This window comes from Rhinoderma darwinii, chromosome 2, assembly GCF_050947455.1.
Source record: "Rhinoderma darwinii isolate aRhiDar2 chromosome 2, aRhiDar2.hap1, whole genome shotgun sequence".
Taxonomy (NCBI): Eukaryota; Metazoa; Chordata; class Amphibia; order Anura; family Rhinodermatidae; genus Rhinoderma; species Rhinoderma darwinii.
The window spans coordinates 97,880,742-97,905,099 of record NC_134688.1 but is presented as its reverse complement, the minus strand read 5'-3'; the positions used below and the strand labels follow the sequence as shown (position 1 = coordinate 97,905,099).

The window sequence follows — 24,358 nt, the reverse complement described above, 5'->3', positions numbered from 1 at the left end:
ATCCCTGAATATAATAGCGCCATACACTGCACTTATAATTATAATAGCACCATACACTGTGTCCCTGATTATAATAACACCATACACTGTGTCCCTGATTATTATAGCACCATACACTGTGTCCTAAACACACACAGTGCCCCATATAGATAGTGACCCCACACACAGTGCCCCCTGTAGATAGTGCCCCCATAGAACCCCCTGTAGACAGTGCCCCCATAGAGCTCCCTGTAGACAGTGCCCCACATAAAGCCCCATGTAGACCGTGCCCCACATAGAGCCCCCTGTAGACAGTACCCCACATAAATAGTGCCCCCTGTAAACCGTTCCCCACATACATAGTGCCCCCTATAGAGTCCCCTGAATATAGTGCTCTACATAGATCCCACTGTAGATAGTGGCCACAAGAGATCTTCCTGTAGATAGTAGCCCCTGTAGATAGTGCCCCACATACAGCCCCCTGTTTTGTGCCCCACATACAGCCCTCTGTATAGTGCCCCACATACAGCCCTCTGTATAGTGCCCCACATACAGCCCCTTGTAGATAGTGCCCCACATATAGCCCCCTGTAGATAGTGCTCCACATATAGCCCTCTTGTAGATAGTGCCCCACATATAGCCCCCTGTAGATAGTGCTCCACATATAGCCCTCTTGTAGATAGTGCTCCACATATAGCCCCCCTTGTAGATAGTGCTCCACATATAGACCCTCTCTCTTTACCAGAAAAAAATAAACTTTACTTGCTCACTTTATTCCGTTCCTGTGCCGTCCTCTTGCAATTAGGCCTCTTCTAAGCAGGTCTGCTGGGGCTGAACGACGCAAGCAGCGCGATGACGTCATCGGGCCGCTTGTGTTCGTAAAAGGCGATGAGTGGCAGGGCAAGACATTCTGCCTTGCCAATCAGGGTCTTTCAACAACGCATGTAATTGTATCTGTGTCCCATAGACGCAGGAACAATTATAGTGCAGAAGGGTGTGGCAGCGGCTGGTTTCAGTGGTGCCGCCGTCCCCTCAGAGAGGCAGTGGGCCACCTCCTGGGGCGAAATGCTCATCTCACCTCATCGACTGTGCGGCCCTGGTGACTCCATCTTTTATGAAAGAATCCATTTTGTGTTTGAAGAATCATCTGTTTCTGTAAATAAAGTAAATTCATGCTGGAATTATCTGAATATTTATATGTTTGTTTTTATTTCTTAGCTAATGTTAGGATTTTGTGTTATGAAAAATATAGCTAAATATTTAAAACTTATTTAGAGTCTGCCTCCCCATGCCGTCTGGGAATAGTTTGTTTACCATTTTTGTTATGGGTAATAGACTGGTATTCTGGCAGCTATGGGGGTCATTATGACCCATCCGTCCGTGACGTTGCATGTTATGGGAAATTGTACTCTTACATGTAAAAATCCTTTCATTCTTGTGAGTAGCTCAGCATGATCAACTCCCCATTGTATGTAATTGGCTGAGATAGGGTCAACGGCCCATTGTAAACAATTAGCTAAGTTCAAGGCTACTCCCCTTTTGAATTGTAATTGCATTTCAATCAATAAAGCAGAGAAGCATATTTTTGGGTATACAAAGCATGTCTCTTCTCTCTGATATATCGATATAACTAATGGATTTGGATCTGGATAAATTAACTGAAGGGTGTCAGTTGACACACCCATCAAAACTTTCAGTCAAATATATTTTGGCCAGGATTGCGTCAACAGGGGGTCATCCAGGTATCACTAAGATATGTAAGACCTTGTCTCGATCTGTTTGGTGGCCGGAGATGTGGAAAGGTTTGTTGTGGAACATGACATCTATGCTCGCAATAAGACATCTAGGGCATTACCTTTTGATCAGTTAAAACCTTTGCCCACTCCCAGGAAACCATGGACACCCATATCCATGGACTTTATTGTCGAGTTTCCCAGATCCTGGGGGGGGGGAGGGGGGGAGATACCATTATGGTCGTTGTAGACCGGTTCAGTAAAATGGCCCATTTTATACCCTTGTCTGGCCCTCTACTGATAAGCTGGCTACTCACTTTGTTCAACAAGTGGTGAGACTTCATGGTATTACTGAAAATATTCTATCGGAGAGGGGTTCACAGTTTGTGGCTAGATTTTGGAAGGCCTTTTCTGCAAAGTCAGGTATTTATTTGGGTTTCTCCACCGCTTATCATCCATGGACCAATGGTTAGACAGAGAGTGAACCACATATTACAGCAATATCTCCGGTGTTATGTTTCAGAACTACATGTTGATAGGGTCCTGTTATTGTCGTGGGGAGACTTTGCCTCTAACAATTTGTGTCATGCATCCACTAATGTCTCTCTGTTGTTTTGTAATTATGGTTTTCACCACAAAGCATCTTCATTTACCGGCAGTGTGGGTTCTGACATTCCATTGCTCAGACTGAGGATTAAGATGTTGAAGTCAGCGAGGCGTAAGGTCCATGGGGCTTTGTGCTCAGCTGCCCTTCGTGCTAAAAACAAGTTTGATTGCCACCGTAGGCAACATAAGTTCAAAGTGGGAGATAGAGTGTGGTTCTCCACCAAAAACATCAGGTGAAGATAACCATGTGGCAAGTTGGGGCCTAGATATATTGGTCCTTTTAATATTTTAAGACAAATTAATCCAGTTTCCTTTATGTTGGATTTACTACAAAACATGAGAAGACCCAGCACTTTTCATTGTTCTCTTTTTAAGCCTGTGTCTACTTTCAGAAGGGCGATCCATAGACCTTTTCCTGATTTGGTCTGTGGTCAACCTGAGTATGTGGTCAGAGGATCCTTAATTTAAAGTGGCGTGGCAGGCACTCTATTACCTTGTTGATTGGCGGGGCTATGGCCCAGAGGAAAGGTCCTGGAAACCAGTTTGAAACATCCATGCTCATAGATTGATAAGAGCCTTTCATGCAGCCAATCTTTGGTTATCATTTAGCTTTGCCTGGTTAATTAGGGCGGAGTCCCTCTCTTGGGCCTTTAAATACTTAAAGAGGCTCTGTCACCAGATTATAAGTGCCCTATCTCCTACATAATCTGATTGGCGCTGTAATGTAGATAACAGCAGTGGTTTTTATTTTGAAAAACGATCATTTTTGAGCAAGTTATGAGCTAGTTTAGATTTATGCTAATGAGTTTCTCAATGGACAACTGGGTGTGTTTTTACTTTTTACCAACTGGGTGTTGTACAGAGGAGTGTATGAGGCCGACCAATCAGTGACTAATCCGTGTCCTACACTTCTCATTGTTCCAGCCCAGCATGATCCACAGCACAGTGTGATTGTGCAGTGAAAGAAGTAAACACGCCCAGTTGCTAAAAACACAATACACGCCCAGTTGGAAATAAGAGAAAACACGCCCAGTTGTCCATTAGGCTCATTTGCATAAATATAAAATTGCTCATAACTTAGCCAAAAATGATATTTAAAAAAAACACAAAAAAAAACGTTACTGTTATCTACATTGAATACACAAAATAACTCCTATAGCAAGTACGGGGCTAGATGCTTAAAGCAAAGTGCAGCATACTACCCAAATAGTGCTGAAGGGCAACTCCTATATATGCTTATATACACAAGAAAGAAGAGGAGCATAAAGGCCATGAATAAAAATAAATAGCTTTATTGAACACGTAAATACATACATAGAAAGCGTTAAAAAGGTACAATACAGGACAGGAGGACACTGTGAAATTCCAGTGTAAACACGACTAGAGAGACTCCCTATAATATACAGGAGATGGTATAGGGTGATCAAGGAGATGGGTATAAGGTATGAGTGATAAATGTATTAGTGGTAAATGTATTAAGCGCTAAAGACCATGCCATGGTATTCATACAGGCAAATACATATAGATGTATAGGCATAAAGTGAGATGCTAGTAGCAGGCAGGCAATGAGTCTAAGACCTAATATACATGTGTGAGTCAAATGCTAACAGTAGAAATATTAAAGGTCTAAGACCTAAATAGACAACTCATCTCTTCCACTCCTGGAAAAACGTACCCATGTAAAATGTTTGGGGAGTCGGACTGGCGTGCAGAGAACCCCAACGCGCGTTTCGCGGTGTGCTTCCTCAAGGGGTGTATCGTGTCTAGGGAGATGACAGCTTTAAATAGGGGGAGCCACAGGTGGATTATGTGTTTCCTAATACACAGAGATCGCGGCGCACGTCTCATGTCGAGACCGGAAGTGAGGCATGCCCCACTTCCAGCCCCCAGCGCCGGAGCGCACATCAAGGATCCCCGACGCATACAGGGATCCCGGACATGCGCAGTGCGCTATAGAGGGCGGGAACGGGGCCGGCCACACACCGGCGTCACGCAGAAGAAGTGCGCACCTCATTGGATGGGGAACACAGAGGGAGGAAACAGGTATGTATCAGTGTACCAATACTGCGTTATAAGAAGTGGTAAATGCATGTTGCTAAAATTAACCCCGTAGTTCAAAAGGGGATATAAAAGTGAGGTGAACATACTCAAATGCACGGCGAATCATACTTAAAATGACAAGGTTACAATAATAAGAAAAAAATATGGATACACATACATTGGCTTATAAAAAGAAGCCCTAAGACAATTGCGTGACAAACAGACCTATGTCAAACTAACACACAGCCCTTTGTCTGCTTTTTCCTTAGAACTAACTAAAATTCTTGATAGAGCCTTGGACAAGGGGCTTATCCCAAAGAAAATACATGAGGGACTCCTCATTGAAGAGCCTAAGATCCCTACGCTTTACTTTCTGCCTAAGGTGCACAAGAGTCTTGTGGACCCCCTAGGACGTCCGATTGTGTCAGGTATGGGTGGTCTGTGACCCTATTTGTAAATTTGTTGATTTTTATTTAAAACCTTTGGTCGCTGAGCTACCCTCATACGTTAAAGACACGACGGAAGTCCTGGGTAGGCTGGATGGCATTCAAATTGAATCAGACATGTTACTGGTTACGGCAGACCCCTTGAGAAAGCTACAAGCACTTCCACACTCTGGGTCACACGATTCTCCTCAATATGGGTAAGTGCATTCACTGGATTCATAGGGACACTTGTTATTTCCCCAGGAACACTAGTTTCCTTAGGCAAATGGTCTAATGGTCCGGTCTGCTGTACTTTTTGTATTTACATCTTATTATTTATATAATTTTTATAGATATACCCTGTGTAGGAGTAATTCCGATTATCAATGTAACATGTATACTCTTATGTGACTTAATATTCCGCTTTATATTGGTATTGTGACTTAGTCAAGGACTCATTTTTAGATTCTCTGCTTTTTGTTCTATGTATTTATTATCAATAAAGATGTTTAATTTCTTCAGTTGTGGATATATATGGACTCTTTTTCTCTGGTTTATTATTTATTTTTTTTGGTTACGGCAGACGTAGAGTCTCTGTACACCTGTATACGGCACTGTGATGGAATGGAGGCGGTCCGCTTCTTCCTGTGGACCAGCAACCGGGATGGTGAAATGTGTGATCTCATTTTAGAATTACTTCAATACATTCTGACTCACAATTTTTTTAGTATTTAGAGACCACTTCTACCTTCAGACCATGGGCACTGCCATCCTATGCAAACCTGTTTCTCGGTCTCTGGGAGAGGCAGGTTTTCCTTGGGGATGGCGCCCGGGTCGCTGAACGTGTGCAGTGCTGGTTTAGGTACATAGATGATGTTCTATTCATTTGGCAGGGGTCTGAAAGTGAATTGGCAGAGTTCATGCAGCAGTTGAATTCGAATTCCTGTAACATCAAGTTAACATACAAATCACATAGACAAAAAATAGATTTTTTTGGATATACAAATTTTTGCTGATTGTAATGGATTTCTTCAGACTGATGTCTTTCGTAAATCCACATCAGTAAACTCACTGCTGCATGCAACATCTTTCCATACACGTCCTACTGTCAAAGCCATCCCGGTAGGGCAGTTCCTCAGGATGAAGCGGATCTGCTCCACTGATAGACTGTTCGAACTACAGTCAGATGAACTTAAATCCAGATTTATGGATAGAGGATACAGCACACGTCTCATTAAATCAGGCTACAACAGGGCCAGGAGAACACCACGTTGCGACCTCCTACAATCAAAAATACATCGATCCACAGATAACAATGTTCGGTTTATTACAACATACAATAACCAATGGGACAGAATGAGGGCAATTCTTGGGCAACATTGGTCGATTCTGAGATCAGAACCAACCTTAGCACAATGTTTGCCTCCAAGACCCATGATGACTGCTAAAAGGATTAAAAACTTGAAAGATCTTTTAACAAAAAGTCACTATGTGCCCAAACCTGTTAACCCCTTCGGTCCACGTGAACCCAAAGTTGGATGCTTTCCGTGTGGTACGTGTATTGCATGCTCCAATATCAGTTGGGCCAATGATTTTACAACAGCAGATTGAACAAGAACCTTTAAAGGGAATGTGTTGCCAGAAAAACATGTTTTTTTTTTAAAAATTAAACATTTAGTGTGTGGGTGATTAAACATTGTTCAAATTTTTTTTATTTTTTTCGCGAGTCAGGAAATATTATAAATTATTTCTAATTTATAATACTACCCATTTTTGGTCACTAGATGGAGCTAGTTCCCAAAATTGCAGCATTGCAACATTGGGTTAAAAGCCCTCGCTCTAGTGAGCTCTCAGCATCCCCCCCTCCTTTATCCTGGCTAGTGCCGGGATAAACGAGGGGTTTGAAAGGTTTAACCTCCTACACTGTGTGTCGCCATTTTTTGAGGTAACCCACAGTGTAGTAGGTTTACATACAGTAGTAAACACACACAAACACTAACATACATTGAAATCTCTTACCTGCTCCTGCCGCCGCGGCTCCCTCCGGCCCGTCCGCTCCGTTTGCTGCCGCTGTTCCATGTGCACAAGTCCGGAAGCCGCGACCGGAAGTAGTAATATTACTGTCCGGCCGCGACTTCCGGTCCACAGTAAAATGGCGCCGGACGGCGCCAATTTCGAATAGGACTGTGTGGGAGCGGCGCATGCGCAGTTCCCACACAGACGCCGTACACGGCAGTCAATGGGACGGGAGCCGTTCGCAGTCCCTATGGGACTGTGGCTGCCGTATTCCATGTCTGTGTGTGTCGTTAATCGACACACACAGAAATGGAACAAAAAATGGCAGCCCCCATAGGGAAGAAAAAGTGTAAAAATAAGAAACAGTAAAACACAAACACACAAATGAATATAAACGTTTTTATTAAAGCACTAACATCTTTAACATATAAAAAAATTATTTGTGATGACACTGTTCCTTTAAGATCAGAGACTATATTTCCTGCAGCACCACACATGTAGTGTATTATGCACTCTGTGGGTGCCCTAAAATATATGTTGGTTTGACATCCAGGCAGTTGAGGATACGTACTAGAGAACACGTACGCGATATCTCTGGAGCAAAGACGATTAGCGATTATAGACAACTCAAAACGCTGCCTAGACACTTTAAACAACATCACAATTGCAATCCAAAATCCCTCATGATCCGTGGAATTGACCGTATACGTTGTGGCATCAGAGGGGGCAATCTGAGGAAGGTTCTGGCCCAAAGAGAATGTATGTGGATCGTTAAACTGGGATCCATGATGCCTGGTGGTCTTAATGAACAACTAAATTTCGCCCCGTTTCTCTAATCTCCCTATCACCATTTGTTTTTAACTTGTATTTTAAATTTGTGTCTTTTATTATATTACTAGGTACTTGACGCATTATCCTTATTGACAGCTTTCTGACAAGATCCTGATACCTTGAGCTGGACCCTCTTTGGAAGACAGATGGAGAAGATACATATGTGATCTGTGGATTAATCTATACTATGTATCTACATTAACCAATTGTTTGTATAGACATCCCTTTGCTATTTTTGTCAGTACTTTTGTTATTATTTTTGCTAAAATATGAGCTTTTTTGCCCCTGTTCTATAGGGAGTATATATCATAATTTGTATATATCCTATATTTCTTATATATTTTCACTTCATGATTTTAATATCAGTTCACTTTTTTTTACACTTCTTATTATCAATCTCTTTATGGGAGAACTTATTCCCCCTCGTAAGTAATTCCTATTCCAGGATATTACCTTATTTTTGTCTTTTTGTTTTCTATTGTCTATGCACACTGTCGTTTATATACATTTTTTTCAATAAGCCAATGTATGTGTATCCATATTTTTTTCTTATTATTGTAACCTTGTCAGTTTAAGTATGATTCGCCGTGCATTTGAGTATGTTCACCTCACTTTTATATCCCCTTTTGAACTACGGGGTTAATTTTAGCAACATGCATTTACCACTTCTTATAACGCAGTATTGGTACACTGATACATACCTGTTTCCTCCCTCTGTGTTCCCCATCCAATGAGGTGCGCACTTCTTCTGCGTGACGCCGGTGTGTGGCCGGCCCCGTTCCCGCCCTCTATAGCGCACTGCGCATGTCCGGGATCCCTGTACGCGTCGGGGATCCTTGATGTGCGCTCCGGCGCTGGGGGCTGGAAGTGGGGCATGCCTCACTTCCGGTCTCGACATGAGACGTGCGCCGCGATCTCTGTGTATTAGGAAACACATAATCCACCTGTGGCTCCCCCTATTTAAAGCGGTCATCTCCCTAGACACGATACACCCCTTGAGGAAGCACACCGCGAAACGCGCGTTGGGGTTCTCTGCACGCCAGTCCGACTCCCCAAACATTTTACATGGGTACGTTTTTCCAGGAGTGGAAGAGATGAGTTGTCTATTTAGGTCTTAGACCTTTAATATGTCTACTGTTAGCATTTGACTCACACTTGTATATTAGGTCTTAGACTCATTGCCTGCCTGCTACTAGCATCTCACTTTATGCCTATACATCTATATGTATTTGCCTGTATGAATACCATGGCATGGTCTTTAGCGCTTAATACATTTACCACTAATACATTTATCACTCACCTTATACCCATCTCCTTGATCACCCTATACCATCTCCTGTATATTATAGGGAGTCTCTCTAGTCGTGTTTACACTGGAATTTCACAGTGTCCTCCTGTCCTGTATTGTACCTTTTTAACGCTTTCTATGTATGTATTTACGTGTTCAATAAAGCTATTTATTTTTATTCATGGCCTTTATGCTCATCTTCTTTCTTGTGTATAAATGTTATCTACATTGCAGCGCCGATCACATGCAATAGGAGATAGGGATTTGATAATCTGGTGACAGAGCATCTTTAAGGATTGGATTACTCAGGTGCTGGTTATACTGTTTCTGGCACATGCTAAACTCTTTCCAAATTCTTGTTTGTGACTTTGTTTTTGTCTATCTGTTTGTACTGTGGGACCCCTCTGAGAGATCTAGTTTTTGTATAGTGGTTTCATGTGTATCCTGGGATCAGAAGTTCCACTGGTGTGTTTGGTCTGCTGCCAAGCTGTTGTCTTACCCTTCTATGGGATAGTATTCAGATCATGTCAGTGAGTGCTGCCAATTCTTGTCAACAGTTTGCATGCTATTTATCTGCCATCCGCTCCATTTATGCATCGTCTCCATCTTCTGCCTTCGGTGTTCGGTTTCGCTTGTCCACTGGTGAGTTACTTGTGCCTTATGTTTTCTGTCAGTGTTGTTGCGTTCTTCACCCATGCGATAGCGATTGTTTGGTGTTGCGATCTTGATGGACATGTGTCTTTTTTCAACCGTACAAACTATGTAACCACCATTGGCTTATTATAACCAGCCCCACCAGTAGCCGCAATGATGGCTGATCCTAATCCTGTGCAGAGTTTGACTGACCAGATTCAGACCTTGTGTGCTTTGATGCAGAATGTTCTAGCTCGTTTGGTTTCTCTGGAACAACTTACTCGTAATATGCAGGGGGGTGATGTTACTTCTGTGGCTTGCCCTGAACTTTTAAGTTTATCCGTGCACCCTTATGGTATATACACAGTTGATGGGGTTATATACAGGGATGATTGCGGGCTGGTATATACAGGGATGATGGGGATCCCTGTATATTACCCCCCATCATCCCTGTATAGCCTAGCCATCATCCCTGTATATCACCCCATCATCTGTGTATACAGTAAATGGGACAGGCATTGAGGACACCGTTGACCAATAGGATGCCTGAAACACCGGTATATGGCAGAAGTTCAGTGGAACCTGAAAATATTCGCCCAGTCAGACAGACTGGAGGAGCAGAGGGATCTCCTCTACTCGTCCTTGGAACGGGGTTAAGTGAGTATTTTATTATTTTTATTAGGCACTATTGGAGCTGTATGGGGGCATTATACTCCGTGGAGGTCAGTTATAGGGACATTATACTGTGTGGGGGCAGGTATAGGGACATTATACTGTGTGAGGGGCAGTGTCAAGGAGTAAATTATATACCGTAGTATACAGCAGGCTCAGGGTATCTATATTAATTTAGTAGATGACATGCAAAGAGGTGGTGTGGCATGCAAATAGGGATGTGGCCTAAAAAATATTTATTAATCGTAAATCGAGGTTACATGTTCAATTAATTGTGATTTTGTCTGTCTTTTTCATATTATATAATGTTATAATAAAGTTATTTCATTTATATTAGAAGTGCAGTCTGATATATGCTTTTTCTTTCTCTGAAATTTTGGCTAACCATGAACTGCTGAGCTTACTAAATATTCCCCGTGTTGTCTATTACTGAAACCTAGATCGCATTATATACTACTGACATCAGGATCGCAATAATATGTTCCCCTTGCGATCACTACTATTTGTCCCTCTTTGGCTGCCGTTAAATGTTTTTTAGAGCCACCACCGCAGAGAGCGATTGACCTGCAGCATTAACTTATACTTTTGCCCCGTCACATCCTCCAGTCTAAACACCATTCACTGATACCTACAGATTATCTATTGGTTTGATTTCTATTTAAGTCCATTTAGCCTTTCATTCCCACAAATCTCATACCCTGACTGTATCCTTTTGTGTATTTTTTGCTATAGCAACCGCTCCTTCCCTGGACACTCTATTTTTTTTTCTCAATTGCAATTTATTATAAACATTATTTCAATGCTCGGTCACTTAGGTTTGCTTAACATATGCTTTCACAGACATTGAACTGTTATGTAGTATTTTGTGTTTCAACCACAATACTTATTCGGTACGGCCCCCAGCGGTCGTACATTTATCATGTTAATTGTGGGAAAACCCCTTTAAGGAATGCCTAAGATTACCATATGAATATTTTTCATGCTTTTTAAAGCATTGCATTGGCAGTTATTGGTAGACTACACTTCATTTTGCTGTTCCTATAGAGACCAATGTAGTCCCCATCAGTCTACATAAGCAGTAGATGTTAGGGCAAGGTTGGGGGAATAGGAGCAAGAGAGCTCTTAAATCTGCTGTAGTTTTTTTTAAAATATGGCCTGAGTTTTTCATGGGTGATTTGTAGTATTATACCAGAACATGGAAAAAATTATAAAGTATTCATATGTATCCATAAGTCCTTCTTCTTTATAATGTATTAGTAATTTATAAGTTAATATTGTATAGTGGAACAGTGAGCTTCTGCTCATGATCAATGTAAATATTTAACATGGTGTAGAATGATCTGTGTGGGTGTGCATGAAGAACTTATGCAATCCTGTCATGTGGAATGTTTCCAAAGTCATTAACCCACAAAAGACAAAGTCCCAAGTCTTTACATGGGCTGATTATTATCCAAAAGGAGCCTCTCCATGGTACATGCTTGAGGCAAGCCGGCTGGGCGTTCAGCTTCACAGCCTCATGAACATGTAACTGTAGATTGACATGGCCTCTTCACCTTTAAGAGTACTAAGCATTTGGCAAACTTGTAGCGGTCTGTTTATAATAATTTCTTGTGGGGTTGAATGGGAAAAAACCCCCAGCAATTACTTAATTGTTTTTACGGCATTCACCGTGCGGCAAAAAATAAATGTTAACTTTATTCTGCGGATAAATACGATTACGGCGATACCAAATGTATCAATTTTTTTTATGTTTTACTACTCTTACTTGGAAAAATGCAATTATTAAAAATAAAACCTGTTTTGTATCGCCGTATTCGGAGACCCATAACTTTTTTATTTTTCCGATGATTGAGCGGTGTGAGGGCTTGTCTTATGCAGGAGAGCTGTAGTTTTTATTTGGTATAATTTTGGAGTACAAAAGACTTTTTGATCACTTTTTATTCTATTCTTTGTGGGAGATGAAGTGACCAAAGCACAGTGATGCAGGCATTAAATTTTTTTTTTTTACTGCGTGCACCATGCAGGTTAAATGTTACATTGTAATAGTTTCGAACTTTTACGCACTATAACAGTTATGTTAATTTGTTTTTTTACATTGCTTTTGGTTGGAAATTGGAAACCTTTGTATTTTTTAGTTTTAATAATTATAATATACAGGGGGCACATAAGCAGGTATACAGTTTAAATAATAGGTAAATATAATAATAATAGGTATATAGTTTAGATCAGTGGTTCTTAACCTTGTTGGAGGTACTGACCCCCACCAGTTTCATATGCGCATTCACCGAACCCTTCTTAATTGGAAAAATAAAATTCAAAACATAGGTATATATTTTACTGGTGCACAAAATGAACCGTGCATCAACATCAGTGTTCAAAGAACAAAACCATTAAAACATGATTTTCACACAAAAACAAAAACATAATAATGAATATTTACTGGAAATCAGTGTGACTTCTGCTGTTGCCTTTCAGAGACCAGTTCAGAAATGCGCGGCTTCACCTTGGCAAGTACCACTCTCATGTCATTTTCGCAACAAAGTCTGTTCCTTTTCTTCGTTTTTATGTCCAGCATCCTCGAAAAGGATTGCTCGCAAAGATATGTTGTAACAAACGGTATGAAAATCTCCAGAACTTTCTTAGCAATAACAGGGTACGTTACCATTTGTTGACACCAAAACGTTGAGAGCGTTGTTGTTCTGAAGAGTTGCTGTTGAACCTGGCTCTACTGAATTTCAATGATTTCATCGAGGTATTTATCATTGACATCTGTTGTCTCAACACTAAACGTGAACGGCTGTCTCACCCATGCTGGATATGACTCTCTTGTAGGGAAGTATCCGTCGAGAGACTTTGCAAGCTCATCTAAGTGCGTGGCAATTGCTTGCTTCAGTTCCGCGGGTACAAAAATGTCTCCGATTCCAGATACATCTTCGATCTTACTTACACAGTCGTCCAGCAGGGGAAAGTTTGCGAAGTTATCGTTCTCTGTTCGTCGTTTCCATAACGATAGCTTTTTTTGAAAAGCCTTCAGGTTTTCTTCCGCTTCGATGATGTTGACTCCACCGCCCTGCATCTGTTGATTGAGATGATTGAGAGCTGCGAAGATATCAGCCATGTACGCTAAAATGAGAATGAACTCAGAATTTTTTAAGCAATCTGCATGACGATGTTGGTGCTCTTGCAAAAACAGGGCTAATTCCACACGCACGGCAAAAACACGATTCAGCACCTGTCCCCGGGATAACCACCGAACGTTAGAATGGTACAGAAGTGCCTCGAATTCAGAGCCCATTTCTTTACACAGCTCACTGAAGATGCGGTGCCTCAGAGCACTATTTCGCACATAGTTCACGCATTCCACTACAATTTTTAATACTTCTGCCAGTTTTGGAGGCAAGGTTTTTGTTGCCAACGCATGCCTGTGCAGAATACAATGCGTAACAATGATGTGTGGTGCATCGGCTTTCACTAGCTCACCAAAACCAGACTTTCTTCCCAGCATGACTGGAGCTCCGTCCGAACAAACTGCAAAAACCATATCCCACGAAAGATTGTTGTCTTTGAAGAAGTCATCCACAAGTTTCTTCACATCGGCTGCCTTAGTTGTTGTCGTAAGAGGTTTACAAAATAAAAAATCTTCCTTTATCACGTCGTCTTTCACATAGCGCACAAATACAGCAAGCTGGCTTAGATTGGAAACGTCTGTGGTCTCGTCGAGTTGAAGGCTGAATTTTGCCAGGCTTGAAATCAGATCTGCAACTACTTGAGCCAAGATGTCTTTGCTCATGTCCTCTATTCTGTCGCTAACGGTGTCATTTGAAAGAGGAATTTGGGATAGCTTAACTTCAGCCGCTTTTCCCAGCATGATATTCGCCATCTTCAACACAGCTGGTTTTATGAGTGTTTCACCAATGGTGTGTGGTTTGCCCTGCTTTGCGATCAGGTAAGCAACTTCGTACGATGCTGTGAGAATCGGTTTGTTGATGGGTACAAAGCCGAGAACAGGCAGAGTAGCCTTTTCATCGAATCTGGCTCTCTTCACCTTGAATTCAGCGAGCGTTGTGTTCTTGTATTGTCCATCTCCATGCAGCTTAAGGAAGTGTTCTCTTAGTTTTGCCGGTGCTAGACTAGAATTGCTCAACCTAGCATTGCAAATCATGCAGTTAGGACGCTGACTCCCATCACGTTCCGTTATACATGTGAATCCATATTGTACATATTCGTCCGACCACTTTCTTTTTTTGCTCGACATAGTTAGTATGAAGGGATTAAAATATTAAGAAAGAAATCACACAACGTACCATCACGACAGTCACAATTCGACTACTAGGCCAAGCGATGTTGCGTGATCACCTGCAGCCAATGATGGCTAAGCGGGGCGTGTTATCACGAATCATATGAGTCGGGTGTCTGTCTTGACCTCCGCCGAACCCCTGAGACTGATTCACCGAACCCCTGGGGTTCGATCGAACCCAGGTTAAGAACCACTGGTTTAGATAGTATTTTATAGAATAACAAAACAATTACAAAACTTTCCCAAAGTATATTGTGCAGGCTTAGACCCAGAATAGAAGTGTATGTGCAGCGTTGGTACTCGCCTTATAGAGGTCGTCTTGTTGTGGCAGATGGGCTCACACACTTTGATCAAAATGTGTGCTAAGATCCTCACTATTGTAAGTAGATTCAGCAGTAATGCATATTTATTCATAGTGTTTTAGGTGGCATTGGAGTTTGCAGAGTGCTGTCGCCATTTTGTTGTGTATTGTTTTCCCGTCATGGGCGTACTTGCACCTGTACACACGTTTTTTAAATTTTGCTGGAACGTGCTGATTAATCTTTATTGTGTATTCTGTGTGTGTGTATATATATATATAAAAACTTTTTAACTTTTTTTATTAGTCCCCCTAGATCACTTGAACCACTGGATCATTTGCAAGATACACTGCAATGTATCGTGTTTTTTTACGACTCATATTAAGCACAAAGATGGCAGACCCGATCGCGTGGCAAGGGGGACAGATGAGCTGTCAGTCTGCCTCCCTCTGTAACAGCTCAGATGCCGTGGCGGCTATTTATGGGAGCATCTAATGGGTTAAACCAGCAAGATCGTAGTAATTTTTGATCGCGCTCATTGAAGTGAAGTGTCCGCTGTAACATACAGCCGACCCCCGCAACTTATGGAGCAGGCTCAGCCCGTGTACCCGCTCCATCCTATCCCTCCCGGCTTCTGCCGTATATATACAGCGGATGTCATCCTTGCGAACCGCCTTACTACTAGAGGGAATATCTAGTGAATGTAACCTATTGGTTTGTGTATTTTGAAGATGCTGCCAGTTTGTAAAATATGTTTTAAGAAATTCCAACACAATTAGAAGTATGAGCAAGTTGAAGGCTAGAGTTACACAGCAACTTTGGCCACGACAAAGATTGCACAACCAAAGATAGCTAATCAGCCACATTGACTTTCATTACCTGTGATGCAGGCAGGTTGACATAGCGATCTTTGGTACTGCGAACTGTGTCGCGCCCAAAGTCGCTGTGTAGCCTAATGTAAGTGGAATTTTTTTTAATGATTATCTAGCCTTAAGGGGTTATTCCCAACTCAGGCAATTATGGCATATCCACAGGATATACCATAATTGTCTGATAGATGCAGGTCTCAGCTCTGGAACCCGCACCTATATTGAGAACAGGGGTCACACAACCCCCATTTAGCCTGATGAGGCGGCCACTGGCTACCGATTCCAGCTGGAAACTAGGTAAAAGAGGGGGCCGCAGCCCTTTGGGGGGCCACGTGCGTGTGACTCTCTCCATAATGTTCGACTGGAGTTATAAAAACATCCGAGCAAGTGCTTTTCCTCTCCACTTAGTGCCTGTCTGGAATAGGCAGCTAGCGGACGTCTCACAAGCCAAAAACAACGTTTAAAACATAGCGTCATCATGGGGGCGGAGCTTGGCTGCTGTTCTAGATGGCCGCGTCTTGGTGAGCTCCTACTTGTAATAGGGCTTAAGCGGCTCAAAACATGACATTGGACCGGCATTTTTGGACTCTTCCGTGGGTCACTACTTACCCCATCGAGATGGTAAAGAAAAAGCTTAAACCGTCGGCTCCTCGGAAGCTGACAGAGTTTTTCAGCCCATACTCGGGGCCGGAGCAAGATGGCGCCGATCAGCTCCTTCAGGAAGTAGCGTCTCCTTCTCTGGCTGCGGTGCAGGGAGAGGGTCCTAGCGCCACCCGGCAGCTGGATGTCGGCACCCATGCTGCGTTTCCGGCACCAGCTGGTGGCAGCCCCCCGGACCTAGGTAAGCAGGGTGCCCGGATTTCGCCTACAGCATCTCCACGTGGGGAAGGCCCGGTTCACAGGAAGGGCGCCCGCATGAAATCTGCTGGAGTGCCTGCAGACTTGGAGACACCATCAGGACTGTGTGCCTATGAAGGGCCGCAGGGACCTCTGACTGCTGATACCCTGAAAGGTATGCTACTCCTCTTGCACAAGGATATTGCTAAAGACTTTAATACTGTCATTCACCAATTGCAAGCCAATATTGATGGTCTTGGCTCTCGTACGGAGCATATTGAACTGAAAATGGTCTACTTCTCTATTGCTCATAACGAGCTCGTGGACGCTCATTCTGCGCTTGAGGAGGAGGTGAGTCGGCTGCGGGATAAGGTCATAGACCTGGAAGATAGATCAAGACGGAACAATCTTAAGTCCCAGAGGATGTTTTACCACCTGATCTGGCTCATTATCTTCTGCAACTTTTCCAGCTATTATTACCGTCCTTCTCTGCATTGGACTTTACTATTCATAGGGTGCACAGAATCTATTCAGTCGAAGTCTGCTCCGGAGTTTGCACCCCGAGATGTTCTAGCATGCATACACTTTTATCCGGTCAAGGAGAAGTTGATGGCGGAATGTCGAGCTCCATATGCTGAGATATCCATATTCCCGGATCATTCAGCTGTCACCTTGCAGAAGCGACGAGGTTTCTACCCGGTTACTTCTTCTCTTCGTGCTGCCAATATTAATTATAAATGGGGTTTTCCTATGAAGCTCTTCATCCACAAAAATGGGGTCTCTCATACGGTTCTGTCTGTGGAGTAGGGTATAACTCTCCTGAAGAAATGGAACATTTTGGGCGCTTCGACATCCTCTTCTCAACATCCCAGGTCTCCGGTTCGTATCCAAGAAGATTGGACTGTCATGAATAGAAATGGTCGCCATTCCTGATTTCTGTTTCACCTGGGAGGAGTCCTGGTCCATTTGTTTTTCATTGTAGCCCATTCTGAGATCTGGATATTATTCTATCCCCCCCCATTTCTCACCGGTAGTACAATTTGCCTCGTGACAACCCTTTTTTGTTTCCTGTTGTTATGTTATTTTCTTTTACTGTATTGTACCTGACTACAATTTGTATTTTTCGTATACTCCACAAAGGCAATTGTTTTTTCTATGGTAATGCTTGGGTGGCGGCTGGATCCGCGTTGGTGGATGGGCATTTCTGCTGTGATTCATGCCGATTACGATAATATCTCTCAATGTGAAAGGCCTGAACAGCCCATTTAAACGTAGTATGTTCTGGAAGGAAGCCACTACGTACTGTTGTGATGTAATTTTCGCTCAGGAAACTCATTTTATTCATGGTAAACACCCTAAATGTACGCATATTAAATTCCCTAATGTTTTTTTTGCTTCTGATGGTACTAGGAAGAAACGAGAAGTTCTGATGGCATTTAGGGATTCTGTGGCTTTTTCTTTGCACTCTACCATACTTGATCCTTTAGGGAGATTTCTTATAGTTGTTTGTGACATTAACAATGTTTCTTACACCCTGGTGAATGTTTATTTTCCCCATACTGGCCAGCGAAGCTTCTTCTCATCTCTTCTTAAAAAGATGGATGCTGTCAGACACGGTATTCTGGTTGTGGGAGGGGATTTTAACTCCGTTGTGGATCCTTCATTGGATTCTTCGGCAACGTCACAGAGATCTCCGTCTGCTATAGCTTCTCTGTTAAGTGAGCAGGTATTGTATGATGTCTGGAGGTGTCATTATGGATCAGAGGTAGATTTTACATTTTTTTCACGTGTGCATTCCTCATATTCCAGGGTTGACATGTTCTTCCTGGAGCATCAGGGTTTGCGGGATGTTGTGGGGACCGAGATCGGCACGATAACTTGGTCGGATCATGCACCGATTACGCTTACTCTTAACTAAACTGTTTCGCACTCACCTACTTCTGTGTGGAGGCTTAAAGAGGCTCTGTCACCACATTATAAGTGCCCTATCTCCTACATAAGGAGATGGGCGCTATAATGTAGGTGATAGTAATGCTTTTTATTTAAAAAACCGATCTATTTTTACCACTTTATTAGCGATTTTAGATTTATGCTAATGAGTTGCTTAATGCCCAAGTGGGCGTATTTTTACTTTAGACCAAGTGGGCATTGTACAGGGGAGTGTATGACGCTGACCAATCAGAGTCATGCACTCCTCTCCATTCATTTACTCAGCGCATAGGGATCCTGCTAGATCCTTATGTGCTGTCTTATACTAACACATTAACAATACTGAAGTGTTTAGACAGTGAATAGATATTCCACGGGATGTCTATTCACAATCCCTGCACTTCGTTACTCTGTCTGTGGTAGTTACAGCAGAGGACGCGTAGTCTCGCGAGATTACGCGGTAGATGACAGGTTACAACGAGATCACGCTTCCTCTGCTGTAACTACCATAGAAACAGTAACGAAGTGCAGAGATTGTGAATAGATATCCTGTGGATTGTACCTATATACAATTAAAAGCTACTACATCTAAACCAAAAATTTGCTTTTTATTAGATTCTCAAGGTCATAAAACTTTACATCCTCAAAAGATTGTGGATCAGTTTGCATCCTATTATGACTCTCTTTATAATCTTCAGTAGGATCAGGGCACGTATATGCCGACAGTAGCTGACATTTCTGCGTTTTCAGACAGTCTCCCTCCCCCATTTGTTCATTGATCAGGTTGCCTCCCTTTCGCTCCCCATTTCTGTGGAGGAGGTTACTCGTGCCATTGTGTCCCTCAAGGCCTTTAAATTACCTGGTCCGGATTGGTTCTCTAATGGGAACTATAAAAAATATGCCTTGACTTTGACTCCTCACTTGGCGTCTGTGTTCAATTTGGCAATGGTTAAGGGTTCTTTCCCTTCGGAAATGTTGGAAGCGCTCATAATTACTCTGCCTAAATCCGGCAAGGAGCCGACTACCCCTGCAAATTTTCGGCCGATCTCCCTGCTGAATACAGACGTCAAGATATATATAGTATAATATATATGCATAATATATGCTAATTGCTATGTACATAGCAACCCCCACATCACTTAGCCCTTGTTGTTTTTATTAATGTACGTTTCCCCACTTCACTAGTCAAAGTTGCGGTCCTATCCACACTTTCCACATCCAATCCTCGCCAATACAAAAAGCGCCTTGTTAAAATAAAATATTATTTAATTACTGGTCATCATACATATGTCATAAAAATACACATAAAATAAAAAACAAAAAACAAAAAATTACAAAAAACAATGAAGAATAATAAATATCACAAACAAATGACAAATATAGAATAATATATGACAAATATGGGACAACAACGGTAATGTAACATTTCATTATCATTTTACTCAATTTTGACATAAGTACTGACCAGCAACAGAGAATGCCTGCGATTCGTCTTCGTTCAGGCGGAGTCGACATGGAAATATGTTCTGGGCTGGCTTCTGTCTCCCACTGCATACGTCAAATCGAGTCCTGGAACGCAAAAAGTCCAATTAATTAATTATACAAATACGTAAATTGATACGAATTAATTATACAAATACGTAAATTGATACGAAGTTTCATCACATAGAAGCTTTACCAATAAATTCAAAGCAGAATTTAGAATAAATCACACCAAACAATACTAAGTCACGGTTACCTGACACTCAATTCCGGTGTTTGCGTTCCAAAGGTAGTCATGACCATGACACGCAATCACCACCAAAAAATCAGCTGTCCCAGTAACAAAGTATAAATCTAACAGCGCGCTCATTTTGAAACCCACCACAGCCAAGTTTAAGGACGCGGCAGTCGTCCGAAACGCGTAGGCCTAGAGGATACCACCCTCCACTTCTTACACACCCAGGACCCCATACAACTGGACTTTCCTTTTTAATTCAATACAATTAAACTTGGAAAACATTTCCATTTTAACGCTACTAAGCGCTGGATCCTACCTCCCTTCCTTTCTCTTGTCAAGATATATACTAAGATTTTGTCTGCCCGTCTGTTTGCGATTTTGCCTGACTTGATTCATCCTGACCAGGTGGGTTTTGTTCCTCATAGACAGGCTCCCGATGGTACGAGAAGATTTCTAAATCTTATCAGAGCTGCAGAACTCGCTCGAGCCCCTTCTCTGCTTCTAGCCTTGGCGTTTGACCGTATTCATTGGGGTTTTTGGAAGCAACATTGACTAAAGTTGGCTTTACAGTGCCCATTAAATCTTCCGTAATGGCCTTATATTGATCTCCTTTAGCTAGGGTGTTTACATCTGGGTGTCTTTCGTGACCCTTTCGTATTACTAATGGGACCAGGCAGGGGTGTCCCCTGTCTCCTCTCATCTTTGCACTTATGATGGAACCTCTTTAAATGCCTTCAGTCGGGTCTCCTATTATAAAATTAACAGGTCAAAGTCCCTACTTCTTAATGTTGGCTTAGATCCCATTACCAAGTCCCCTATAGCAGCTTCCTTCCCTTTCCAATGGAGTGACTCTAGTATCCCATATTTGGGAATATCCCTGGCTAGTCCTAGCACCGCTATGTTTGCGCATAACTATACTCTTCTATTGTCTTCAAACCCCAAGATTTTTTCTGGTTTTCGTAAACCCTTTATTTCCTGGGCTGGACATATAGCAGTACTTAAAATGATGATCCTTCCGCGCATCTTATATTTGTTTAGGACTTTACCAATTCCAGTCCCGGTGTCATTTCTTAAAAAGTTGCAAACTATATTGAATAAATACATATGGAACGGTTTGCGGGCTAGAATAAATTTTTCTACGTTATCTAAACCAACTGATATGGGTGGCATAGGTGCTCCTGATGTTAAAAAATATTATTATGCTGCTGTGCTGGACCAACTTAAATTTTGGTGGCCCTCAACTACGCAGAAGCGTTGGGTTTCTATAGAAGCAGTGCTTCTAAGGGCTCCTTTAATTTCCCTTTTACACCCCCAAATGGCTTCTCCTATATATTCGTTGCCACAGGTAGCTGGCATACAAGCAGCAGTTCGTGCGTGGTCTTACCTCAATTCTGTTTGGTCATCTGATTCTTCAGGGGTGGTGCCGATCTCGTTCCTTCCATTACGGTATTTATACACATTTATCCCACAGTTAGATCTAGCTGGGTGGGAAACTTTGGGTGTTAGAAAAATTGTGGATTTGTATGTGGATGGGCCACTGGCTACATTTGAGGTGCTTCAGAATAAATTCAGCCTTCCAGCTGTAGATTCCTACAAGTTCCTTAGGATCAGACATGCTTTACGGCCTATAGATATCACTTCTCTTACTTTTCCTAAGGTTGCCTTTGTTTGTTTTTACGCTGTCACATAGGAGTTCTGGGGGAATATCCAGATTTTATAACTCCTTTTTTTAACCTGCCTCATTAGACAAATCTTCACATATGCTTATCTGGGAGAGAGACTTTGCAGTTCAATTATCTTTGCCTGATTGGAAGCATGCTCTTTCTTGGGGGAGGAGGGTATCACACGGTATTAATCATTGGGAGATGGCACAGAAACTGTTCCTTCGTTGGTATTTCACTCCAGTTAAATTTGCTCAAATGGATAAAACTGATCCGGAATCCTGTTGGAGGCAATGCGGGCTTAAGGGCACTTACCTTCATATGTGGTGGTCTTGTCCGGTGATTAAACCCTTATGGGATTCGATTTTTACGTTCATTCATACGGTCACTACCCACGTGATTCCTCTGGAGCCATCCTTGGCATTGTGTTTCTTGGGCATGAACCATCTCCCAAGAGACCTGGTAGTGGTTGTTAGCCATATTATTCTTGCCACGAGATTAATAATTGCCTGACATTGGAAATTGCCTATTACCCACTCAAAACGGGAGGTGATTAATGCAGTGACTCACTCTTGTAAGATGGAACAGTTGTACTGTGTCAGATTCCCTGGAGGTCGTTCACATACAGCTCTTTGGTTAATGTGGACCCTTTATCAGGCTATTACTTCCACATAGCCTCTTTTGATACCTTAGTTGTTAGTGTGTCATATGTTTAGTTTACTGGCTTTCTGAAAGACTCTAATTGTCCTTTACTTTCACCAATTGCTGTTTGGTCACAGATATTGATATTGACTGTTGAATTATATCTGCATTTATGTACTCATGTATTTTTGTACTTTTTCCTCCCCCTTCCTTTCCCTTCCTTTTATTCCTTGTTGATTGCTTATACTGATGTAATTGAACGTATAATCCTTATTCTATGTTTTTGAAAAATGAATAAAAATTCAAATTGAAAAAAAAACAAAAAAAAAAAAACATTACAGGTGATAAACATGACAAGTCCATACCAGCAATAAAAAGTGATATATATATTAAAATAAAGACACTTAATGGTAATCTGTCAGCAGTTTCCATGCTTCAAAGCTGTTGACAGAAATATAGGGGAGGTCACTGTAAATATACATTTTGCCTTGGTCACGCAAGCTGCATGAACAAGATTCCCCCGGCATAGCGGTCACAAGTGCCACTCTCTGCTCTGAGTGACCAATCAGAAGACTGCTATAGCCATCACTCAGAGAAGATGGGTGGGGCTGGCAGCGTGCAGTAAGGAGAAGCCTGGCGCAATCACACATCAAGTACACGTCTCATCTGGGGGAATTAAACATAGATTTCTCGGTTTTGCAATTTGCATGACTGAGACAAAAGGTACAATATGTTTACAATGCCCTCTTCCTCCCCTCTATTGCTCTGTTAGAAGTTTTGAGGCCTCAAAACTGCTGACCGTTATCCTTTAAGGAAGTTATACAGCCCTGTATTACATAGAAAGTGTCTAACTGGACCTAGCCGCACAGCATATATAAAAGTTCTAATAGCTCTTGAAAAAAAAAGTTACTGTGAAAGGTCTCATCAGGGTATTGGGTCTGGACAGCGCGTCTTAGCTGGCGATATAATCGATTAAAGTCATTGGTTAAATTAAGTTGTTGTTTTTTTAAATCAAATTACTCCATTGGCTTTCCACAGAGGATTACAAGAGGGCGTGCAAATATTCCGGGAGTGACAGCTTACCCATCAGCGGTGTAAATGGTCCAAAACCAGTAGAAAAGCACACTGATTTAGCTGCAGTCTTGCAGTTTAACGAGGGTCTGGATTGATACAGCTGTTTTTGTTGCCGTTACCTGCCCATGTTTATGGAGAGCTTTAGGGCCTTTTCACACTTGTGTTGAAGACACAGTTAAGGGTCTTAGTCACAGACCCGGCCGAAAATACTGCAGTATGTACCAGTTAGGAAAGTTTTAAATTTATGACTACTTTATTTAATGAAGACTAAAAATGTGTATGCAAGCTTATCTGTAAAAGCCTTGACAGACAAAATGTCTAATATGTTTTATTGTTAAGATAACTGATATTATATATGAGGAGGGGGAGCTGAATTCCTAAAAAGGGAGATTAGAATTTCCCGACAGAGATTAAACTTCCAATTAGTTTTGTTTTTAGGTGTGACATATGATATATGAAGCAAAATGTATCAGAACTAGTCCGGACTTTTTTTCCGCATAATATCTATAAAAACTCTGTCATTCAGTAGAGCTTCAGACATTTTGCCATACTGTCTTCTTATCGATAAAAATAAAACATTTTTCCATTTATTCAGATGACTCCTCAATACTATTTTGATAAGAATAGAAAGTTCTCCTAACATTCTGGTTCTTCGAGCCAGAATCCAACATCTCTGGATCCTTGTCTTCTCAAGGACTGTACACCGTGCACGGGGTGAGTTATTCAATAAACTCACTAAATCTAAAGACCTCCGGCTGAATTGCCGTCAGACAGAGAGATGAGGTGGAGTGACAGATTCTAAAGAAC

The 24,358-nt window shown here is 41.9% G+C and overlaps 1 protein-coding gene and 1 long non-coding RNA gene across 3 annotated transcripts in view; one reads left to right on the top strand and one right to left on the bottom strand.

The window, feature by feature from the left end:
- The window catches only part of LOC142740732 (uncharacterized), a 53,142-nt gene extending 44,046 nt beyond the window's left edge, over positions 1-9,096 (top strand). For both annotated transcript variants that reach the window (XR_012880866.1, XR_012880867.1), the window contains exons 3-4: positions 4,628-4,786; positions 7,699-9,096. This is a non-coding gene — a long non-coding RNA (uncharacterized LOC142740732). The remainder of the gene's footprint in view (positions 1-4,627; positions 4,787-7,698) is intronic.
- Positions 9,097-12,948: 3,852 nt separating this feature from the next.
- LOC142741735 (protein FAM200C-like) lies at positions 12,949-14,478 on the bottom strand. The gene has a single exon (XM_075851074.1). The coding sequence runs from the start codon at positions 14,476-14,478 to the stop codon at positions 12,949-12,951; it is 1,530 nt and encodes a 509-aa protein (XP_075707189.1).
- Positions 14,479-24,358: the final 9,880 nt, after the last annotated feature.

What these genes read in the sequence shown, in the direction of transcription:
- LOC142741735 (XM_075851074.1), bottom strand. Translation starts at nt 14,478, where the DNA reads ATGTCGAGCAAAAAAAGAAAGTGGTCGGACGAATATGTACAATATGGA.